This window comes from Xyrauchen texanus, chromosome 37, assembly GCF_025860055.1.
Source record: "Xyrauchen texanus isolate HMW12.3.18 chromosome 37, RBS_HiC_50CHRs, whole genome shotgun sequence".
In the NCBI taxonomy this organism is placed as follows: domain Eukaryota; kingdom Metazoa; phylum Chordata; class Actinopteri; order Cypriniformes; family Catostomidae; genus Xyrauchen; species Xyrauchen texanus.
In genome coordinates, this window is record NC_068312.1 from 22,448,316 (window position 1) to 22,471,909 (window position 23,594).

General features: G+C 37.4%; 1 protein-coding gene across 1 annotated transcript in view; it reads left to right on the top strand.

Moving 5' to 3' along the window:
- Positions 1–20,377, top strand: part of LOC127631256 (monocarboxylate transporter 1-like) — a 46,199-nt gene extending 25,822 nt beyond the window's left edge. The window contains exons 3-5 of the mRNA XM_052109328.1: positions 4,049–4,192; positions 8,997–9,791; positions 17,985–20,377. Of these exons, the coding sequence (XP_051965288.1) occupies positions 4,049–4,192; positions 8,997–9,791; positions 17,985–18,223 (1,178 nt within the window). The 3' untranslated portion in view covers positions 18,224–20,377. The remainder of the gene's footprint in view (positions 1–4,048; positions 4,193–8,996; positions 9,792–17,984) is intronic.
- The last annotated feature ends 3,217 nt before the right edge of the window (positions 20,378–23,594 follow it).

Sequence of the window (23,594 nt, forward strand, 5' to 3'; positions counted from 1 at the left end):
TGGATATTTTATTTAAACAAGACTGAGTTCAGCAGGCCTAATGATTTAAGTTACCTATAAAATATTGAAAGGCAGGCGCCAATTATAATAGGAATAGGATAGAACAGGAGAAAAACATTTCAATATTTTTTTTTCCATGGTGCATGTAATTTTCAAACTTTTCAAATTGTACTTGTCAATGAAAGTTTACCATTGTTCTACTATGACAGAGCTATTAGGTAAGACCATGGGTGGCTTCATATTACTGTGGTTAGTTTAATGTTGATAGTCTTTTCTAAAAAAAAAAATAAACTGTAGTGTTTTTATGAAAAAGCTAATAGCCTGGAGTGACTATGCGAGGGCAAGCAGCCTAGTGGCGAGCTCCGCTACACTTTGCTGCTAATATCCTATCATTCAATAAATATTACTTAAGTGAGAACTGATTTGGTATCCCGGTGAATTTCATTCCAGTGAAGGATGTTAAAGAATTCAAATCGTCGGCCTGTGGGGATATTAAAATGCATTTACAGTCACACGGATCTGACGCCTCTCAAGGGCAAGTAGGCGGGGGTCCGGTTGGGATTGACTGAACATGTCAGTATAGGTCAAGATAATGCAATCATTTATGCAGCGCTAACAAAAAAATGGTGTCGTGGAAATTCTTATGAGTGTGCATGGACCTTTTGGATTTCCAGGGGGTGGACGCCAGTTGAGACTTATGTGCTAAGTTGAAGTGCACCTCGCACATTAGCTTCCACTCAGCTGACAAGCTATGAAAATAGCTACGTGGTTGGCTAGTTAGCTATAAGCTTGTTGTCATGGAGAGTAAAAGATGGATGTTGTTTATTTACTTTCCAGCATTGCGCAACACCATTTGGTAACAACGTAGCATGAAATCGACACTCAACAGACACAATCCACCACAGCATTGTTGTCTGCTGAGCTGCAAAAATATACTCTGATGCTTACCTTTCAATCTGCTACGTTACTGACTGCACTGACAAACTATAGCTGGCTAACATGGCAAACAGATGTGATAAACATGAGTCACATGCTTGTTAGGGACAGGGTTAATGTTATATTAGTTAAATTATGGGGTCATTGTTTATTAACTTTCCAGTATGTATTTCACTAACTAGTTACTTACTGTGAAGACACCACTGTAAAGCGGGTTAAGGGAAAGGATGAGGCGAGAACCGGCTTGGCAATATAAATAATAGTTTAATGATAAACTGAACGGAAAACATAAACACAAGAGCAGCTGCATGTCATTCTCTCTCTCTCTCTCTCTCTCTCTCTCTCTCTCTCTCTCTCTCTCTCTCTCTCTCGAACCATCGTCACCGGCCCCCTATATCCCTCACGTGCCCCCACCTCCTCCGCTCTACACTCCTCTCAGCGTTGCCTCAGGCCAGGGATACCCCGCCATGACTTACACCCCCCTCCTCTCCGTATTTATGCGTGCCTTGTATCCCCGCCTTGCTCGACCTGGGAGGAGGCAGGGGGGTAAAAACAACAACAAAACAATATAGGCAAAGGATAATGGCCAACACGAAGTGATAGAGAGAGAAAAAAACTCACTCACCAGTTCTCTGATGCGCTATCATGTGGTCCCCGATCACTCCTCCACTCTCTCAGGCAGACGGCAGCCACTCCTCCCGGAGTGAGGAGTCAGACCGACCCCCAGCGGACAGAACGCCCCTCCGTATTCTCGCCGACCCGTTGGGACTCTCCTCCGCCCCTGGCAGCGGCCCTACCGCTCCAGGCAGTCAGGGAGTCTCTTCCCTCCTCCCGTCGCAGATGGCAGCGGCGCTCCCCTTGGTGGACGGCAGTGTCAAGGACTCCGATGGGCATCCCTCCTCCTTCCCGGGTTTCGGCACCAATGAAAAGTGGGTTAAGGGAAAGGAGGTAGTGAGAACCGGCTTGGCAATATAAATAATAGTTTAATCATAAACTGAACGGAAATCACACAAACATAAACACAGAACAGCTGCATGTCTTTCTCTCTCTCTCGAACTGTCATCACCGGCCGCCTTTATCCCTCGCGCGCCCCCAATCTGATTGGGGACTGGCCCGGCCCTGCCCTCCTCCACTCTACAACCACTTAAGTCACTAACTGCAGAACCACCGCCCGCTCAGCTCTATAAATAATGGAGTCGGAGCATGCTCTGCTGGACAAACTACGTTATTACACCTATTCTAAAGTATTGTTTTCTGCATTATATGTTCTGAAAAAAAGTTTTCATAACGGTACACATATACGCTGATACCATTATATCAAGGATAATATCGTCCGACTGATAAATACTCTACACTACTCTTGACTCATGTTAGCACAGATTTGAAGTAATGCTAGATATACCTCTTTGACCTGTGCCCACATCTGTTATATTTTCTATTCAGTGTTTGTTGGGAGTCATACCGCTGCTCCTGATCCTGAATAGATTCTGTCTATTAAAATACACAAAACTTCTATCTAAAACCTGTTCTCTTGCATCTCCCCATCTCTGATCCAGTTTATGTAAAATTGTTTGTGCCTCACTGGTGCCTTTGTCTCTTTTTTAGGGTTGAAAGGATGGCCTGTTTGTTGCTACACAAAGCCTGTCAAAATAAATTAATTTGAGGGGTGTGACACAGGGATGGGATCTTGACTTTTGCTACATGAAGCTTGTGGGAAAATGCTGCCTCTTGATCTCCAAGATGAAGTGGCAAAAACTAAAGTTTAGATAACAAATATTTTAGAATTTTGGTGTAAAGGGAAGAATTTATAGCTTTTTAGAGCCATTCCATATTAATATTACACAAAGTGGGCTTATTTATAAACATTTTAAAGCTAATTTTACTTGCCATAGTTGCTTTCGTTTGGATAATTTTTGTATATACTTTTGCTATGGCATTCAGTTTTGCTCTAGATTCTTGTGCATCAAATGTCTCAATCATCCCATAGTACTGTGATGGATTTGGCTAATGTATGTTAACTTGGTATAGAAACCATTCCAAATTTTACTCCATTCTTTCTATGTATATCATGAAAATTCTTAGTTGCCATGTTGACCAAACAACCTATTTTAAAAGGCATTGGTGTTGTGTAAGTGTAGTTACAAAGTTATGAACTTATGGCCAAGATTTAAGTGTGATGCTGCTCCAAGCCTTTCACAAGCACAGCACTGACAAGGCAGTTTATTTATTCACTTACAGCCTTTGGATACTTGAGCCTCTAGTGTGTGTGTGTGTGTGTGTGTGTGTGTGTGTGTGTGTGTGTGTGCGTGCTGAGGACATTTTTATTTTTAAGTTACAAACTGGTAATTAGAAAGCTAATATGCTATAAATGTGGTTTATTAGGACATTTCTAGTGTCCCTATAACTCAAATCGCTTAAACATACTAAAAAATGCAGACCATTTTTTGTGAGGGTCAGAGGATAGAATCTGTAGTTCTTACAGTATAAAAAATCATTATGTCTGTGGAGAGTCCTCATAAGGATAGCCTCACCAACGTGTGTGAGTTAATGCACCTTTGACCTACATTGAACTGTCTTCTGTGATGCACAATACGACCCATAAATCTTTTTTTTTTTGTCATTTTGTTATAGCTTGCTATATCAATGTTGTGATACTGCCAAATATTGTTATACTTTTTGGAGAAATCAACCTACAGATGGCTTGCTTATAGTTGTCTCTGCATATTAAGCTGGGATAGGATAAAGTGTTTTAATATTTGGTGAAATTACACACTTTAGCTTTAACTGAAAGACCGAACACGCACAGAAAGAGGCAGTTCCTGTTCCAAGCACACCAGGTCAGCCTTAGTTCTGCTGATTAAGGTTTTTTCCTTTACACCACCTCAGTTGACTCATCACTTCAGGCTTTATCACGTCACAGTTTCCTTCATCTGACTCCTCTCTGGTGTCCTTTTGACACTGTCAGTGGTATGAATGACTGCTTTGATAATGCCATCTAATGGTGGGTCAATGCGATTGTAACAGGGCTTTTGCCTCTGTATTTGTTAAATGATTTTGTTTAATGTATTCTTTTTATTTATTACTTTTTAACCCATATATTATCTCTCAACAGGACCAGTCAGCAGTATTTTGGTGAATAAGTTTGGGAGTCGTCCGATCATGATTGCAGGGGGTTGTCTGTCTGGAACAGGATTGGTTGCCGCATCATTCTGTAACACAGTGGAGGGTCTTTACTTCTGTGTGGGAGTTATAGGTGGTAAGCATATTGAATGACACTGGTCATCCCAAGTCTTAATAAGACCCAAATCTTATTTATGAATGGTATTAACACCTGTTTCAGGTGATTTGATCACAAGTGGACAGCACTAAATCAGGGTTTTTTCAGGGTCCAAAAAGTTTGGTGATCCCATCACTCAAAGTACATTCAAGTCAAAAATGCATGTGACCAAAATGATAATGGTATGGAAGCCTGTATTGTCCTTGGATTAAAACTTTTTTTTCTGTCTTGTTTTCTCAAGATAACATTAATAATGTTAATTAACGGTTATTAATTTACTGACATTTTTGTTTCTTAACAGAACACAATGACTTAACACATATGTGAAACCTTTGAGCGTTCCCTTGGCTATTGCTTATTTATACTTTAGTTAAAGGAGCAATCATTAAATTTTCCTTATTAAAAATGTTTAACTCCTAAAGACATGGATTGTAATGTTGCAATATATCTAGGAAATCATGGCCACTCACATTAAAATTATGACTCTAGTTATATCAGTAACCTTATAAAAGCCATTTTATTCTACATGTAGATGGTCCGCACATGGGGTCTGCCATGTTAGAATCACATGACGATACTCGCTTAATCTCAGTAACCATCCTGTTATTTGGCACTTTCACTCATTAAAGTAATCATGGCTGACTGAGAATACTAAAGAGAATACAAAAATTCTACAATGGAATCTGTAACTGAAAACTATTGATTTTAAGTAATGCTGCATCCAAGCCATGTAAATGTAAGTCCATCATGACACAAAGACAAAATAATAAAATCCGAAAATGAAATAATGCCGCTTTGATAAATTTGAACGAACCAAATTTCAATTAGTTTGTATTTAAAGTCTCATTGCTTCAGAAAGCTATATTTTCCCATCATTACTCCATGGATGGCAAATGATGACTGAAGACTTTCTCTTATCTAGATAAAACTGAGATAAAATCCTTCTCATTGACCTAGAGTAGCCTACTGTTGTGATAAACTGAGAATGAACATGCTATGCCTGTGAGATTATGTGGTGCTGCAAGGGTTTTTTTGTGAGAACTGTGTTGAATTCACGAGAACATGGGAGAAAAAAGCGACTTACAGTGCACTTATTACAGGGACAATTCCCCTGGAGCAACCTGGAGTTAAGTGCTTTGCTCATGGAGTTAAGTGCTTTGCTCAAGGAGGTGTCCATTGGCTCGAACCAGCGACCTACTGATTATCAGTTGTGTGCTTTAGCCCACTACGCCACCACCACAGAAAACACCATAGTTGTGATCAAGAGATAACAAGACATAAGTAATAAACCAAGGACAAAAGGGGCTTCCTTACAATGCTGCACATAGCCTATGTATTTCCGGTAAAATCTGGGGGTGCTAATGAGCTTCCGGTATCGTATTCAGCCATAGCTAAAATGTCAAGAAAGTTGCTCCTCTTTCTAAAATAATTGATTGATCACATCAAATGTGATCTTATTTATTAAAAGTATAAAATAATCTCAGTAATGAGCTCCAACAAGATTAAATACTTGTGATATGAAGCTCGCAGAACGTCCCATCATTGCTGTCCAATTGTGTGAGGCTTCCTCTGTGTGCAAAGTGTTTCAGATATAGTAAACCATCCATGTTACAGCGATATAAAGTGAGGACTTTTTTGCAGTTATTCTTTTGGAGGAGACAACAAACACCAGAAGATGAAGTTAGAGAGAATGTATATTGCTTAGCTGAGGTTTTAAAGCCTTCCACAGGGTGACAAAACATCAATGAGAAAACAATACTTACGGTACTGTTTTATTTGGAAATTATTATTATTTCCCTTAGTCACACATGAGGAAAACCCCATATTCATCTGAAGAAAAAGAAACTTACAGTTGAGGATTGATTAATTTGTTTTTATTTGTGCAAACTGTAATATCACACCACAATATTTAAATGAATAATTATACAAAAGTTATGATAAAATACACTTTTTAATTATGATTTATTGGTATTGGTATCACTTTTTGCTTTTTTGCAAATAAATGAAAAAAGTCAAGAGTAAAAAATACTCATCCATCATAAGGGCTCTTTTCCATTCATTAAAAAGTTATATTTTGCATAAATACAATAAAATTAACTAATATTGATCACTAATAGACAGATGGTATGGTTTAAGTAAGGGTCACTGTGTTTGAATGTACATGTATGTATGTATTGGGCTGGGCGGTATGTCAATATTTTTTATAATATTTTTATCGCCTATTGACAATATTCGTGATATATCTGGATAAGTATGTATTTGCTCTAAAATGGCTCAAATTTTTTTTTTTTTGCTTTTTAATCAGAGGAACCATAATTTTATCCAAACAACTATTGTAGCCAAGAAGATTCAATATTTTAAAGACATTCAATAAAAATATATTTTAAAATAATTAAAGGGAGAATGAAATTCAATAATTTTTATTGATATGCACTTTATATTATATTTCATTTAAAATGATACATAGTAGCTTAAGAAATAGCATTATTTAAAATGTTAATGATTTAAATTGTCCTTCAAATGTTTTTACGAATACAAAAGTGCAAAGCTACTTCACTGAATAATTTTTTAAAACATTACTGTGGGACACTTCAGGTTTTATTATAATATAATGCTGAATTATTATATTCTGATTTTTAAATTGGCATAATTAATATACTGTATATTTATCCTGTTTACTTCACCTCCACCTGGAGCTTTTATTTTGACACAGAAAAGAAATGTGTATTTAAGTGTAGGGATGGACGATACCACTTATTTTCTTTTTGATTAAAAAAAAAAGCAATAATTTCAAGTCCAATATCCTTCAAAACCGATACTTCTATAAAACAATGTTGAGGGTAATTTAAAATGTATTTTTAGTCATTCATTTATTATTATTTTTTTTACATTTGTGTGCCCAAACAGAAAATTATTAGACTTCGGTTTTGTTTACCCTAACTACAATATTAATTTAGTAAAACCTTGGTTAACTATTTTATTTTATCAATTATTTACAACAGTTACCCACAAACTCATAATAAATGTCACCTTTAGATATGTTATTTTAGTGTGGATTTACTCCAGAAGCTGTTTCTCTGAATTTCAGTCATTACCTCTACAAGGCACTGATCCCTATTGTTTGAACGAACTTTGTGACGGCGCAACACTTGTCTGCTTGAGTCTTTCAGCATGCATGTTAGTATGGGTGGAGGAAGAAATAGTTGCACAATTATTTGCTTATATAGCCTAATTCTTTTTATTTCGCTTCGAATCTTATGATTATTTGTCATGTTCATGGTAACCAAAAAATAATAACCCTAGTTTAAAAAAAAAGAACAGCAATGTTAGAATCTATATTTTTGTGTGAGAATCGATATTTTTGATACAATACCAGTACCAGAAGTATTAATAAGTACTGAAATGCCGTAATCGTCCCCTTTTCTATTATACGATGCCACGTTTGTAGATTTGTATAATATCTTGTTGTGGTTACTAATGTCTGGAATTGCGCGAATGCTTGAACCTGCATTACTTTGATTTCACAATGCACATGAATTGATCTCACAATGCACATGAATTGATCTGAGAGCACTGCCATGCGCAATGCATACAGTTCAGCGTGTCACCGGTTTGTTCTGAAACAAACAAAGACCATGTTTATCTGTCTTTAAATCACTGCCTTTTGTGGAATAATAATCACAGATGACCATCTCACCATTTTGGTGTTATTTTGATTAATTGTGCAGCCCTGAAGGATCATTGAATTAGTCTACTGATGTGCTCTTTATGAAACGTAATGGCAAAATTAAAGCACATTAAAATCATAGAGAGATTCACGATATTGGTACATTTTTGCATCGTCAGGAAAATTATCTCTATTATATCATTAATATTCAATATATCGCCCAGCCCTATGTATGCATGTATTTGTATATTATGTATGTATGTGATGCCTACATTGGCGCCCCCTAAACACATTCTGGAGTAGGGGTGTCATTTGATCATTTTCGCCTTCCGAGAAGGAGGGGTGTTGCACCCTTTTAGTGTGCCATCCTATCCATTGCATATACAGTATGGTTTTGCACCTCTGACTTCAGGTCAAATTAGGGAGTGAACTATAATCAGAGTATCATCATTTGTCTATTATAGTGGTACACTTTATCTCGCAAGATTAATTAAAATAATTATATGAATAAGTAAATATAGTCAGAAAAGTGGGCCTTGCGAAGCCAGAGCTGGGTTGATATGGCTTGTAAATATGCACCCTCATAGTTGTTGATATTACTTCAAATACACATTAAACCTCCTTTTTACTGGATGAAGCAACAGCTCCGTGTCTCAATGAGTGATCGATGTTGTTCAACATCATCTGCAGAATCCCCTGTAAACTAACATGTATAAAAAGTAATCTCCCTCCCCCGAGTCACCTTGACAGCAAGTTTCAGTGTAGAAATAAATTGTTTCCGGTGCTAATCCTTCTTACAAAATGCGGTACTGACTGTGCATAGAGTCTATTGTAGTGTCAATGCTGCTGCTAAGTATTTTAATCTTTGACAGTTATGTGCATCAAATACTTAAAGGAAAAAAAATCAGATGAAAAAATTTGGTCGATGCAGATCCGCTCCTATTCACTGTAACTCCGCCTTGGCACACGTTTCAAGCACCGTAACTTCCCACTTCCATTCCTTGCAAAGCTTTTATTTCTTAAACATCTGCAGAGACATTAAATTAATAACATTTTTCACAGGTAAATTTAGTGTCTGAATGTTTACAAGTTTTCTCTTATTTCTTCCTTTTCTAGGCCTGGGTTTGGCTTTCAATCTTAACCCAGCATTGACCATGATTGGTAAATACTTTTACAAGCGTCGGCCGATAGCTAATGGCATCGCAATGGCAGGCAGTCCAGTGTTCCTGTCCACACTGGCCCCACTGAACAGCTGGCTGTTCGATCAGTATGGGTGGAGGGGCAGTTTCCTCATCCTGGGTGGAGCTTTGCTGAACTGCTGCGTTGCAGGATCGCTAATGCGGCCCATTGGACCAAAACCACAGCCTGCCAGACCGAAAGAGGAAGAAGAACCAAAACGGCAAGAGAAGAAAACTGTCTTCCAGACCATAAACGGCTTCCTGGATCTGACCCTCTTCACCCACCGTGGCTTCTTGCTGTACCTGCTTGGAAATGTCATCATGTTTTTTGGCCTCTTCACACCCCTTGTCTTCCTCAGTAACTATGCAAAAAGTAAAGGCATTTCCAAAGATAAGGCTGCCTTCCTGTTGTCCATATTGGCCTTCACTGACATGATCGCTCGGCCATCCATGGGTCTGGTGGCCAACACACGCTGGGTCCGTCCACGTATACAGTACTTCTTTGCCGCATCTGTGCTATATAATGGTGTCTGCCACCTGATGGCGCCATTCTCCACAGATTACATGGGCTTTGCTATTTATGCCATGTTTTTTGGTGTGGCATTCGGCTGGCTCAGTTCCATACTGTTTGAGACTCTTATGGACCTGGTGGGTGCACAGAGATTCTCCAGTGCAGTCGGCCTGGTCACCATCGTAGAGTGCGCTCCTGTTCTGTTGGGGCCTCCATTATTAGGTAAGGAGGGTTAAACCCTATTTTACTCATGACAACTCTCTGAATAAATTGAAGGTGTTATAATGTATATATAGTTTTTTTTGGCGGACTAGATCTGCATATGCTGCTGCACTTAATTGGTAGAGCAAGGTGCTATTATTATGCCACCATATTAATTTATTTCATTACAAAACTAAAATGTAATTAAAAATAAAAGTTTTTTAAATGGATTACTTGGACCAACTAATAAAGCAGCCAATACATGCCCAACATAGATGGGAACTCCTTCAATACTGTTTAAAAGTCATCCCAGGGTGATACCTCAAGAAATTGGTTGAGAAAATGTCAAGAGTACATGTCTGCAAACTTTAGGCAAAGGGTGACTAATTTAAAAATGCTAAAATATAACACAGTTTTGTTTAGTCACAGCAGTGTGTGTGTGTGTGGCTGCCAAAAGTTTGTACAGATTTTGCTGTTTCGGAAGGAAATTTGTTACTTTAATTTAAGTGGCATTCCACTGATCACAAAGTGTAGTCAGGACATTACTGATGTAAAAAAAAAAATGGCACCATCACCATTTTAAAAAAGTCATTTTTGATCAAATCTAGACCGGCCCCATTTCCAGCAGCCATCGCTCCAACACCTTATCCTTGAGTAATCATGCTAAATTGCTAATTTAGTACTAGGAAATCACTTGCCATTATATCAAACACAGCTAAAAGCAATTTGGTTCATTAAATGAAGCTTAAAGGGGCTATATTAGATCGACAAGCATTTGAAATAGGTGCTGCAGTCCAAAATCAAAATATTGGAGAGTTTCGGTCTGCCCCGCCCCAGACACTAAGCTCATGCGGGTTGCCAGAATGAGGACACGCAACTGGAACGATCCAAACTAAAAATGTCAAGCGACGAGCTTTACACTGTAAGTTGATCAGCTAATATTTATCAGTGTTTTACTACACCTCTGGTCATGGTGGTTTTTAGATTGATGGCGAGGCTTTTTAGGTCGGGTGGAATCTGTTATCTCTGTGCCCGTTCGTTTGCTGGCTTACATTTATGCATTTGGCTTTCATGGCTGCAGCATGCAGTGTTGTTTGCCTGCAAACGTAGGTGTCGAAATACTATTGGTGAGTAGGCAGTGGGCGGGATCACACAGGCTAAAAACATAAACCAAAATTATGGCCAGGAATGGAAACTTCAAAGAAGAATATACTGGCTGTAGCGTTGTTATCGGAGAAGCCGGTATTATAACTTGGCATATTTCCTAATTCTCTAATGACATATTATGGTCATTTTATGATTTAGTACAGTAAAATATTACATATAGGACCTTTAACATTGTCTTTTGTGTTTGTTTTTGAGTTGCCACAGTATGTAATAGACTGGCATGTCTTAAGGTCAATATTAGATAAAAAATGGCAAAAAATAAACGGCTTTCTCTAGAAACTTGTCAGTCATTGTTTTGAGGAATGAAGGCTATACAATGCTTCAAATTGTCAAAAAAGATTTCATACAAAGGTGTACACTACAGTCTTCAAAGACAAAGGGCAACTGGCTCTAACAAGGACAGAAAGAGATGTGGAAGGCCAGATGTACAAATATACAAGATGATAAGTACATCAGAGTCTCTAGTTTGAGAAATACACCACTCACATGTCCTCAGCTGAAAGTTTCATTGAATTCTACGTGCTCAACACCAGTTTCTTGTACAACAGTAAAGAGAAGACTCAGGGGTGCAGGCCTTATGGGAAGAATTGCAAAGAAAAAGCCACTTTTGAAACACTTTTTTCTTTTCGAAAAAGAAAATGTTAGAGTGGGCAAAGAAACACGGACATTAGACAACAGATAATTGGAAAAGGGTGTTGTGGATCTTAACCCCATTGACCTTTTGCCAAGGATCTGCAAAGCTGTCATTGCTGCACGTGGAGGATTGTTTTGATGAGAGAACTCTTTGAGATAGTTTAAGAAGTTCCTAACATTTTAATTTTTTTCAAAATGTATCAGTAATTTTTCACGTTATTAATGTCCTGACTAATAACATTGTGATCAGTTGAATGCCAATTGATGAAAAGTACCAATTTCTTTCCATAAGAGCAAAATCTGTACATTATTCCAAACTTGTGTGTGTGTGTGTGTGTGTGTGTGTGTGTGTGTGTGTGTGTGTGTGTGTGTGTGTGTGTGTACACACAGTAAATATATATAACATTAACAAATAAAAAAGTAATTAAATATGATTTATTAAAAATCTACAACACATTTTGGTGAATATGTAACCACTTAAGTCTCATTTGCCTCAAGTGCACATATTTAGTTTAGTAGACTCAAACTTTTTAGCCATCCTGTTGTGCCCAAACAAACTTCCCTGAAGAATCGTTTTAGGAAAGCCTTTTGGCTGACGTGTTTTGTGCTTGTCAGATAAAATGTAGTCTCGATACAGTCAATATTTTCAGTTAAAAATAATACAGTAAGCATGAGTCTGATAAAGCAGGTGTGCTATTCGCACAGTGCTCACAGAGTGCAAGTGAGTGAGCAAGAGAGAGAATAATCAGATAAGGACATGTGAAAACTGATGTGCAGTATGTAATACACAGACAATATAATAGTCCTAACTATAGAAAGCATTAAGGATGGGTGATACCACTTATGTTCTTTTCGATCTGATACCAATACTTCTATTAATATTTTTTTTTGCGATTTCTTGGGATTTAATGGTTAAATTGAAATATTATTATTTGCACATCCCTAGTACAGTACGCACGGTTCAAAAAATTAAGCTGAACACATACAGTGTTCATGTTTTAAGTCATTATATATATATATATATATATATATATATATATATATAGATAGATATATATATATATATATATATATATATATATATATATATATATATATATATATATATATATATAGATATAGATATATATAGATATAGATATAGATATAGATATATATAGATATGTGTAAGATGTTATTATTATTATTATTATTATTTTTAATTTACATTTGTGAGCCTAAACAGAAAATTATTAGGCTTCTGTTTTGTTTACCCTTACAAAAATTAACCATGGTTACTACTACAATATTACAATTTACTCCAGAAGCTGTTTCTCTGATTTTTAATCATTATCTGTACAAGGCACTGATCCTTCTCAACTAGCCTTGTGACGGCACAAGCGCTTGTCTGCTTTTTGTCTTTCAGCATGCATATTAAGATGAGTGGTGGAGGAAATGCAGAAGTATTTGCTAATATAGCCTAATAATTTATATCTCACTTTGAAGCCGATTATTGTTCATGTTCACCAAATAATGATATACCTAGTTGAAAAAAATAGTTTTTAATAATTTGTGTGTGAGGATCGATATTTTTGATACAATGACTTAAGGATCGATCCGCCCATCTCTAGAAAGCACAGCGATATACAGACAAATCCTAAAAATATTTTAGCCAGCTTTGGGGTCCAAAAAAGAGGATATGTCTGTGAAAAGAGGATGTTTGGTCACCCTAAATATCACAACAAAATATTTATTTTGCTGTGGTGCTGTGGACAAAGGCAGATGCTGAGCGCGCTAGTGAAAATAGGTTTAGGATAGGATAATTTAATAGGTTTAGTTATTGGCGCAGTTATAGCCAACAGTAATGACACCTGATATTGTATTTCGCGAAAACAGCAGACCCATTGGAAGTATCAGTCCCGTTTAGAGACGAGAGTCAAGAAACATCACAAAGCTGCTTTGATGTAACGGCGAGACGTTATTTACTAGGACTATACGGACATATCTTACAAAGCAATGCGTTTACACGTATTTGAAAATGAAATCATTTTAGTTAAGTTGGATGGGCAAAATAAGTGACTCGAGTAGCTGTACAGCGCATCAAAAATAGAAACGGAGCAGCCGTCACCTGAACGCGCCTGGCACCAAAGGATGCTTCCAGTAGCCTACAGACAGCTCCGTAGATCATGATGGAAGCAATCTAGTTTTGTTAAGTGTGTTATAAACCATGAGGAATACATTTAGCTAATCTTTTAAGAGAATTACGGGAAGACCAAACCAAAATGTAGAAAGTAAAAATCAATTTGCAGGCCGGGTTTGAGGATAAACTATTAACACTAATGCGGGCCATATGAAACTTTCTCGCGGGCCAAGGTGGTTTTGAAACTCCTGCTCTAGCCTTTCAAACTATACTCCATTTTACTGCCTGCATACACAAGCAGTTGACACGTGTACTCAGTGACTGCTAAGAGATACTGAACTATTTCTCTTCAGCAGTTTAGACATATTAAGGTGTCTTTATAGTCTTTTAGACTCGAGTTATACAAATGCAGGTATCTACTGAGCTCTTCACATACACACTCTTGATGTGCACATCCACTGTTTTTGTTTTTATCTTCATCTACTGTTGTTTATCAGCATTCATCATCTTCTTGCACTTTGTGACATCAACGGCCAAACAGTGAGTTACCACATTGTGGACCTACTAATTAGGGCAAATAATTCCAGGATCATGCACAGACTATGCATACAGAGTAGGGATGTGCGAAACAAGTCAACTAAACTGTTCTGATGCTACTAGTCGACACTGGAATTGTCTGTTAATATTTTCCCCCATTTAACTGCTCATAATTTTTTACACATTTACGTTTGGCTTTATATTTTTATGAAAAAAATATGAAATTGTCATATTAATGTAACACATTTTAAATATTATTAATAATACAAATATTATTGAAAAAAGAGGATCTGGAGGAGATACAAAGTTTAATTTCACCTCAGTTTGCGTGTGCTTCTTCCCTCTCTCACTCAGTGCGTGCTGGAAAATGTTCTCTTGCTAGACAAGAAAACTCAGCAAAGTAGTTATAAATCACTTCGGTGGTGGTGCAGGAAGCAAATGGCTTGAACATCAGATGTTTTCACATTTGAATCTTTAAATCTGTGTGTAATGGGAGCCAGCTGATAGATAGCTGTGCAATGTGTGTAAACCTCACTCTCCCGACTTCAAGAGGTGGATAGCGACTGACGCTAGGGGCTGTAGCCTTTAGCCTCCTTGTTAGCACAGTGTTTCCCAACCACTGTGCCGTGGCTCACTAGTGTGCCATGAAAGATTGTTAGGTCTGCCGTGGAAAATTATCAAATTCCACCAAATAAATAAATGCGTGAAAAAAATATATATTTCAGGGATCCAAACTCCTCACCTTTCAGAGAAATTTGTGATTGCGAAGAGCAATTATTAATGTGCAAAAGTGACTGATATTTATACGCGTTAAGAATATTTCACATGACTCGCGTCAGCGCTGCAGAATACATTGAAGTCTATGAAGAACACTTTACACTAAAGTGTTTTTCACACACGTTTTTGCTTCAACAATAATGTCTTTGAGAGTACTAAGCAACAAGAAATATTTAAAAACTGTCCAAATAAATGAAGAGACATCGAATGTCTCAATTTCTTTTAATTAAATATTTCCTTATCGTTTACGAATATCAGACACCCCAGTAATTTAACTAATTTAAATTCCCCAAGAAAATGCTTCGACGTAAACATAAACAATTCCTTTTATTACTTTTTGCTATCAAAGCAATTGCAAGCTTTTTTTCTCTCTTCCAAATACATGTTTTCAATTTTTATTGTGCACACCTCCCACTTTTTTATGTGGCAAACTCGTAAAATCGGGCCTCTGTGACGCTTTCTTAAACTCTTGTCATGTGGAGGGCAATGCGGCACTTGACACTGGCATTGAGCGGAGCATTGACGCCTCGACACATCTTGTGTGAAATGCGCTTTACAATGACGAAAGAACATTATTGGAATTCAAAATTATTATTATTTGTCTAATATTGTGGTCTTTTCTGATAAAAGCCATGCTCAGCAGTTTAAATAGGCTAACTGTAGGAAAATTAAACCATAGATCTGGTTTGTTTATAATTCTTATACTGAAGTCAGTAGATTTGTAGACTTGCCATGCAAGTTTTAATAAAGGAGAAGGTAAGGACGTTATTGAAACTCACTATTATTGTTGTCTTTTTTTATGAAAAATAATGCTCAGACTGAAGGTAGATTATAGACTACTCCAAAAGTTTAGTTTAAACGTCAGTGAAATTAGTCGAAGCTGAACACATACAGTGTTCAAGCACTCTGCTGATGGTGAAATGTACACATATGCTATGGTTCGTGTCAAAGTATACTTTGGGCTTTAGACATACAGTGAGGAAAATAAGTATTTGAACACCCTGCTATTTTGCAAGTTCTCCCACTTAGAAATCATGGAGGGGTCTGAAATTGTCATCGTAGGTGCATGTCCACTGTGAGAGACATAATCTAAAAAAAAAATCCAGAAATCACAATGTATGATTTTTTAACTATTTATTTGTATGATACAGCTGCAAATAAGTATTTGAACACCTGAGAAAATCAATGTTAATATTTGGTACAGTAGCCTTTGTTTGCAATTACAGAGGTCATACGTTTCCTGTAGTTTTTCACCAGGTTTGCACACACTGCAGGAGGGATTTTGGCCCACTCCTCCACACAGATCTTCTCTAGATCAATCAGGTTTCTGGGCTGTCGCTGAGAAACACGGAGTTTGAGCTCCCTCCAAACATTCTCTATTGGGTTTAGGTCTGGAGACTGGCTAGGCCACGCCAGAACCTTGATATGCTTCTTACAGAGCCACTCCTTGGTTATCCTGGCTGTGTGCTTCGGGTCATTGTCATGTTGGAAGACCCAGCCTCGACCCATCTTCAATGCTCTAACTGAGGGAAGGAGATTGTTCCCCAAAATCTCGCAATACATGGCCCCGGTCATCCTCTCCTTAATACAGTGCAGTCAGCCCTGTCCCATGTGCAGAAAAACACCCCCAAAGCATGATGCTACCACCCCCATGCTTCACAGTAGGGATGGTGTTCTTGGGATGGTACTCATCATTCTTCTTCCTCCAAACACGGTTAGTGGAATTATGACCAAAAAGTTCTATTTTGGTCTCATCTGACCACATGACTTTCTCCCATGACTCCTCTGGATCATCCAAATGGTCATTGGCAAACTTAAGACGGGCCTTGACATGTGCTGGTTTAAGCAGGGGTACCTTCCGTGCCATGCATGATTTCAAACCATGACGTCTTAGTGTATTACCAACAGTAACCTTGGAAACGGTGGTCCCAGCTCTTTTCAGGTCATTGACCAGCTCCTCCCGTGTAGTTCTGGGCTGATTTCTCACCTTTCTTAGGATCATTGAGACCCCACGAGGTGAGATCTTGCATGGAGCCCCAGTTCGAGGGAGATTGACAGTCATGTTTAGCTTCTTCCATTTTCTAATGATTGCTCCAACAGTGGACCTTTTTTCACCAAGCTGCTTGGCAATTTCCCCGTAGCACTTTCCAGCCTTGTGGAGGTGTACAATTCTGTCTCTAGTGTCTTTGGACAGCTCTTTGGTCTTGGCCATGTTAGTAGTTGGATTCTTACTGATTGTATGGGGTGGACAGGTGTCTTTATGCAGCTAACGACCTCAAACAGGTGCATCTAATTTAGGATAATTAATGGAGTGGAGGTGGACATTTTAAAGGCAGAATAACAGGTCTTTGAGGGTCAGAATTCTAGCTGATAGACAGGTGTTCAAATACTTATTTGCAGCTGTATCATACAAATAAATAGTTAAAAAATCATACATTGTGATTTCTGGATTTTTTTTTTAGATTATGTCTCTCACAGTGGACATGCACCTACGATGACAATTTCAGACCCCTCCATGATTTCCAAGTGGGAGAACTTGCAAAATAGCAGGGTGTTCAAATACTTATTTTCCTCACTGTACATAAGACTTGACGCATTAAGCATGTAGGACATGGTGCACAAGTAGACAAGCACACAATACCTGGGAAGCAGATCTAGACATGTGGCACTTTGAAGGAGGGTTTCAGAGAGAAAACTCGTGCTGCAGTGAAACCAGCTTACCTACAAACAACCTGGACAATTTAAATGTCAGACAAAGAGAGAGTACTCAAGTTGATTGACTAACAGATTACGTGTCAAAGAACCTATCGGCTTGGGCCATGTAGAGTTTCATGACTGAACTTAGGATCATTAACTAAATTGTCCACAAAATGTCTTATAGCATGATAGGGTTGTCACAATACCAAAATTGATACATGTCCTGGTCCAGTCATTTTGTAATTGCGATATAATGAGCTGTTTCTCCATTTCTCTCTCTGCAGGAAGGCTCAATGACATCTACCATGATTATAAATACACATATCAGAGTTGTGGAGTCATTCTGGTGGTGGCCAGTGTATTCCTGTTTGTCGGAATGGGAATCAACTATCGGCTGGTGGACAAAGAGAAGAGGGAGGAGGAGAAAAGAGCCAGGCAGGAAGGGAAAGATGAAGAGACAAATATAGACAATGCCCTGAATGAGAAGTCAAAGGAGGAAGAGGGAGACACATCAGAGGCATGAGCAGTCTTCGCTAAAACGGAGGACGCTATATAATGCGTGCGCGCCCACACACACACACACTAACAATCCACGTCTTCCAATTCTGACCAACCAAAATAATAAACAATTTAATTTTCCACAATGAATTTAGTTAATGTTTAGAAAAGCACAAAAGACTTTGGTGACAAGAAATTATCTTCTACACACACAAGCCAACCCTTATTCAGTCCCATATACACCTGAGAAATTCATTTCATTGTATCATTAAATTATGATGTTGTATTATTTCCCATATGGGAGTGTCTTTTAAACTCAATGTCATAATTTGTCAGTTTTGGACAAAGAAAGAAGACCCTTTCACTCTGTTTTCCGCTGTAGGAATCGGGTGTGTATTGGACTAAAATTCATTATATTATATGGAGGATACACCATGCTTGATTTGTACAAATCTGCTGGATTTGTATTTTTATTTTTATTTTATTTTTTGCTTTTATTTCTTAATGATGAATGTGCTTTACCCTACATTGAGAGAGGGAATTCTTTTAAAATTGTCTATTCATCTGCATCCTTGACCACATTATTTTGATGTCTAGATACTGTTTTTAATTATGGTTACAAACTGCTTTTTGATTGGGTGCCTATCTACAGTACATTTTGTATTTTAAAGTAAATTAATGTAACACAACTCCTAAACACTCCTTTCCAATGCCAAGAGGATGTTTATTGATTAATTTAATAACTTTATATTTTTTGTGTCATGCCTGTTCAGTTTGTAGTACTAAAACCTGGAGGAGAATTAGCCATGAGTTAAAATTTTTTGTTTTTGTTTTTTAGAGTAGCGGTTTTCAATTTTTGAGTAAAATAACATTTATGGTTTGCAATATTTGAAGTAACTTACCTGGATTGTTGCAAGTCATACCTCAAACGTTAATTGTATCTGTTGTGTGCTTAAAATCGTTAGTTGTAGCAAGTTGCTACATAAGGACTACAATGGTTATCTAATAAATCATGCATCATTCATCAAGCACAAATGTGAGTTTCAAAAACATGACAAGAAATGTAACATTTCGATCAAAACTAAAAGTCTTTTTAAAGGAATAGTTCACCCAAAAATAAAAAAAATTATCTCATTTACTCACCCTCATGCCATCCCAGATGTGTATGGTCTGCTTTCTTTTACAGAACACAAAGATTTTTAGAAGAATATTTCAGCTCTATAGGTCCTTTACAATGCAAATGAATGGGTGCTAAAATTTGAGCTCAAGGTTTTTTTGCTAGAAATTCTTCTCCCTGCCCAGTAGGGGGCATATTTATGGACAATGTGAATCACCAAAAACACAAGAAGAAGAAATGTAAAGTTAAAGTGGCTATTGACTGAGCAAGGAGGAGAATATATAATTGATGGGACTTAAAAATTAAACAGTTTCTCACCACATCTATTATATTGCTTCTGGATACATTGATTTAACCACTGGAGAGATATGGATTACTATTATGCCGACTTGTGATTTTTAGGAGCTTCACAATTTTGGCACCCATTCTCTTGCATTGTATGGACCGAAAACGCAGAGAAATTCTAAAAATCTTTGTGTTCTGCTGAAGAAAGGAAGTCAAACACATCTGGGATGGCACAAGGACGAGTAAATGAGAAAATTAAAATTTTTGGGTGAATTATTCATTTATTGTTCACCACAGACTGTATATTTAACTCTAAAAACAGCTATTCTTTAAACCTGAATGGTGAATTAGCCTTCCCGGTTGACCTATACATTGATGTTGTGACTGATAATAAGAGCCTCATTTCAACTGGGGCAACATCCAATGTAACAACCCTAATAGCACACGTACATCACCCAGACGTCTTTTTGATGTGTGCGTTTACTTCTGTAAGACATAATTCTTAGTGTTTTCTTATCTGCATTAAGCTTATAACAGGTTTTCTCTCTGATGCGAAATGGAAATTCAGCAGGTGTCTTTGAGACTTTTATGATTTAGAGAAGAGGTGCCCAAACAGGGTACGTGGCAACTGACAAAAGGTGAAAAAATAATCATAATTTAAAAAGCTTTTCATTGCATTTATTTAGAAGATTGTGTAGTCATGTTTATTATATATATATATATACACACACAAACATACACATACAGTTTTGGGGAGTAACGGAATACAACAGGATTACGTATTTAAAATACAAAACATAAGTAACTGTATTCCACTAAAGTTACAATTTAAATCATTGGTAATTAGAATATAGTTCCATTCAAAAAGTATTTTGATTACTGAAGAGATTACTTTGCATTTTGTTGTAATTTGTTTCATTTAATATTTAGTCCTTTCAGATGGAAAACATTTATCCATATAAATGATGCGATCCAAAGTGCATTTGAACAGCTCATTTCAAGTCCTGATATTGTTTTAAAGCTGTAGACCTAAACATATTTAATTTGTAATAAATATGCATGTATTTTTATTTAGGTATACTGGTAAGAATTGCTGACATTGCAAGAACATTCTTGATGTTTTCCCAAGCAAATTGTATTCTTTATTTCAGTTCACATTTGCCTTGTGAACTGAAACGGATCTTGGGGAAACGAATATACAGTACATGACAAGGTAAAAATGATTAAATGATTGAAGTTAGTGGATGTCCAACAGTCAACAGTTAGTGACCGCATTGCTACTCTAGTGTGCTAAAGCGCACCCCCCGATGGCCGCGGTAGTGCCACTGCAATCCAGTATCAAATGTAAACGGTTGTCTCTGCTCTTTCTTTATATCATTTTTGGGAAAGTTCAGTTCGTAAAACTGGTGATGTGTTCTGCTCATTTTAAATTAAGGTAAAAATAATTTATATTCTCGAGTTATGCACAAGTATAATGGAATGTGCGGCCATTTTGCTTTTTCCTCGATAGAAATGGATCAATGTTGAGCGTTATGTGATTGTGTGGCCTACTGCTAACTCTGGTATGACAGAGTGGGTGATGTAATCTCTGTGCATGGCGGTATGATAGCAGCTGTGAGTCAAAAGGCAGAAAAAGATTTAGTGATGTACTAGTTTCTCAGATAAGATCAGGATCAGGTCTCTGGCTGATCTCCAGTTTACAGGATCAGATCTGTTTAAACTCCACTCTACGGGGTGTACAGGGTGGATTTATTCTCAGTTTTGTTCATTTGATAATTATGTGAACGAAAATATTGCTGTATAGAGATAATGGACCACCCTGAGAAAATGCAGTGAAAGGGTAAATAATGAAAAGCCTTTCAAACTCTCATCTTCTCATTTTCTCATCCCGAATGTTTTGTCTGTAGACGTAACAAAAGTAACACTAACCAGGATGCCAGACAGTGGTGGCAAAGAGAGACTGTGGGAGTGTTTGAGACTGACTGTATTTGTGCTCAGAAATTCCATGCTAACTTATTTCATTATTAATTTAGGACAGGGGGTAGACTCTGGTCTGCCCTTATAAGGTTTAATGTTCTAGTATCCCAGTAGACAGTAAAAAAATAATGGTGTTCTTTTTTTTTTTTTTTTTTTTTTTTTAATATTGTAAACAATATATTGTGTGACATTTTTTTATGTTTTGATGGTTTTTGTCTGAATAAAAATAATAATACATATTTGTTTTAAAGGGTAACTAAACCCTAAACCAACTTTTTTTAGTTAATGATCTGTAAGCATGGGGCTTTATTAGTACTGGTCATTGATTCAAGTAATTTTTTTGACATTTGTGTATAAAGTGTTTTAATTCTACAATATATGGTGTAAAAACGTCTGAGTGCTGCCCCTCTTCAGGTTGAACGGTGGCTACTGCAGTTGAATTGTCCTATTGGCTGTTGCGGTACTTCGTGACGTAAGCGGTGACAGCTGACGTAAGCAGGTTCCAGCTCACCACGCAAGATTCATGTACATGTCGTCTTGCGACCGTGTGAGGATTGAGGAATAATAATAACATAGAGTCTGACAGCAGCTGTCAATTAATCCGTCACTACGAGTCTCAGGTGCCCCCACCCCGCTCAGCCCCGCACTCGGTTCGGTCCCTCTATCCCCGCTGGTGTCTGCCCACTTTTCCTGCATTTTCAAATATTTCTAGTGGGTTGAGTCAGACTCTGAGCAGGTGTTTAGTTACCCTTTAAATATAAATCTGTTGGAACGGATGTTGGATGTTAGAGGTGTCTCAAGGAGGGAAAATATATATAACTCACGCGAGGAGACACATGAGACAAACAGGTGTTAGCATATCAACCTGTATTTAATAAAATGTCCAAAAAAGAGTGATACCTCCTCCACATACATGAAGGCGAGTGGGGAAGCGTATAACAACCAACTCAGTCACACAAAATAAAAGGAAAACAAAAAGAAATACAAGTGGAGAGCAACTATCTCCTCACATCCTCCATTTTACACACAATTCTCTTACGCTGTCGGTGTCTCAGAGCCATATATATATATATATATATTTACAGGATCAGATCTGTTTAAACTCCAATCTACGGGGTGTACAGGGTGGATTTTTTTCTGCGGTGTCTGAGCTCTCTCTGTGCAGCTGTATCACGCCCCATAATTACCGTAATCCCTGTAAGTGACCGTTACACTGTTCTTTATATAAAATTATATAAATTGTACTAACTGTTGCATAGCCTATATATTTTATATTGTAAAGGTCACATTAGGTGTTTTAAATTACCTGTTTGTAAACTAAAATTTGGTGGTAAAGTTTTACCAGCGAGCACTTGTATGAAAATGAATAGGAAAAACTGGAACGCCACATTTGGCAAATGTAGAATCGGAAGTCCCGCCTTACTGGTAAAAGAGTCAAAGTCAATTGTGAATGCGCATGCGCATTAGGTGGACCAGACGTGAAAGAATTTTTTTTTTTTTTTTTTTTTTTGCGTGATCTGAGGTAAAGAAGCACAATTTATGATACCATTCTTGTCATGATTTTAAATATGTGATTTATTTGCAAAGTTGAACAACCGTTTTTGAGATTTCGGTCTTTGCCCATTCAAGTTGATAGGAGCTGCATATATATGCCACTGCCTGGGAGCGTTCCAAAGATTGCTGGCGAGTGGACTGACTTGCCTTGAAAAACTTTGGTTTAATTGTGAGAGAAACTAAATTGTTTCACCAGCAGGTGGCGACAAACCTGTAAATTGCGTTTAATTTTAAAAACAGATTGAAAACATAGTTGAAATAGAAGTTTGAGAAAGTCAGTATAAGCATTAAAATATAAAGATAAACAAATTTTAAAACATAAAATAAGTATCATTGTGGAAAAATAAAATTGTAAATCACAGGGGCAGTCTGTGCCAAACAACATGGCTTCGCTTCCATGTAACCAATTCTGAAACAAAGAAAGAATTCTACCCCGATACAAAAACACTAATAGTTTTCACTC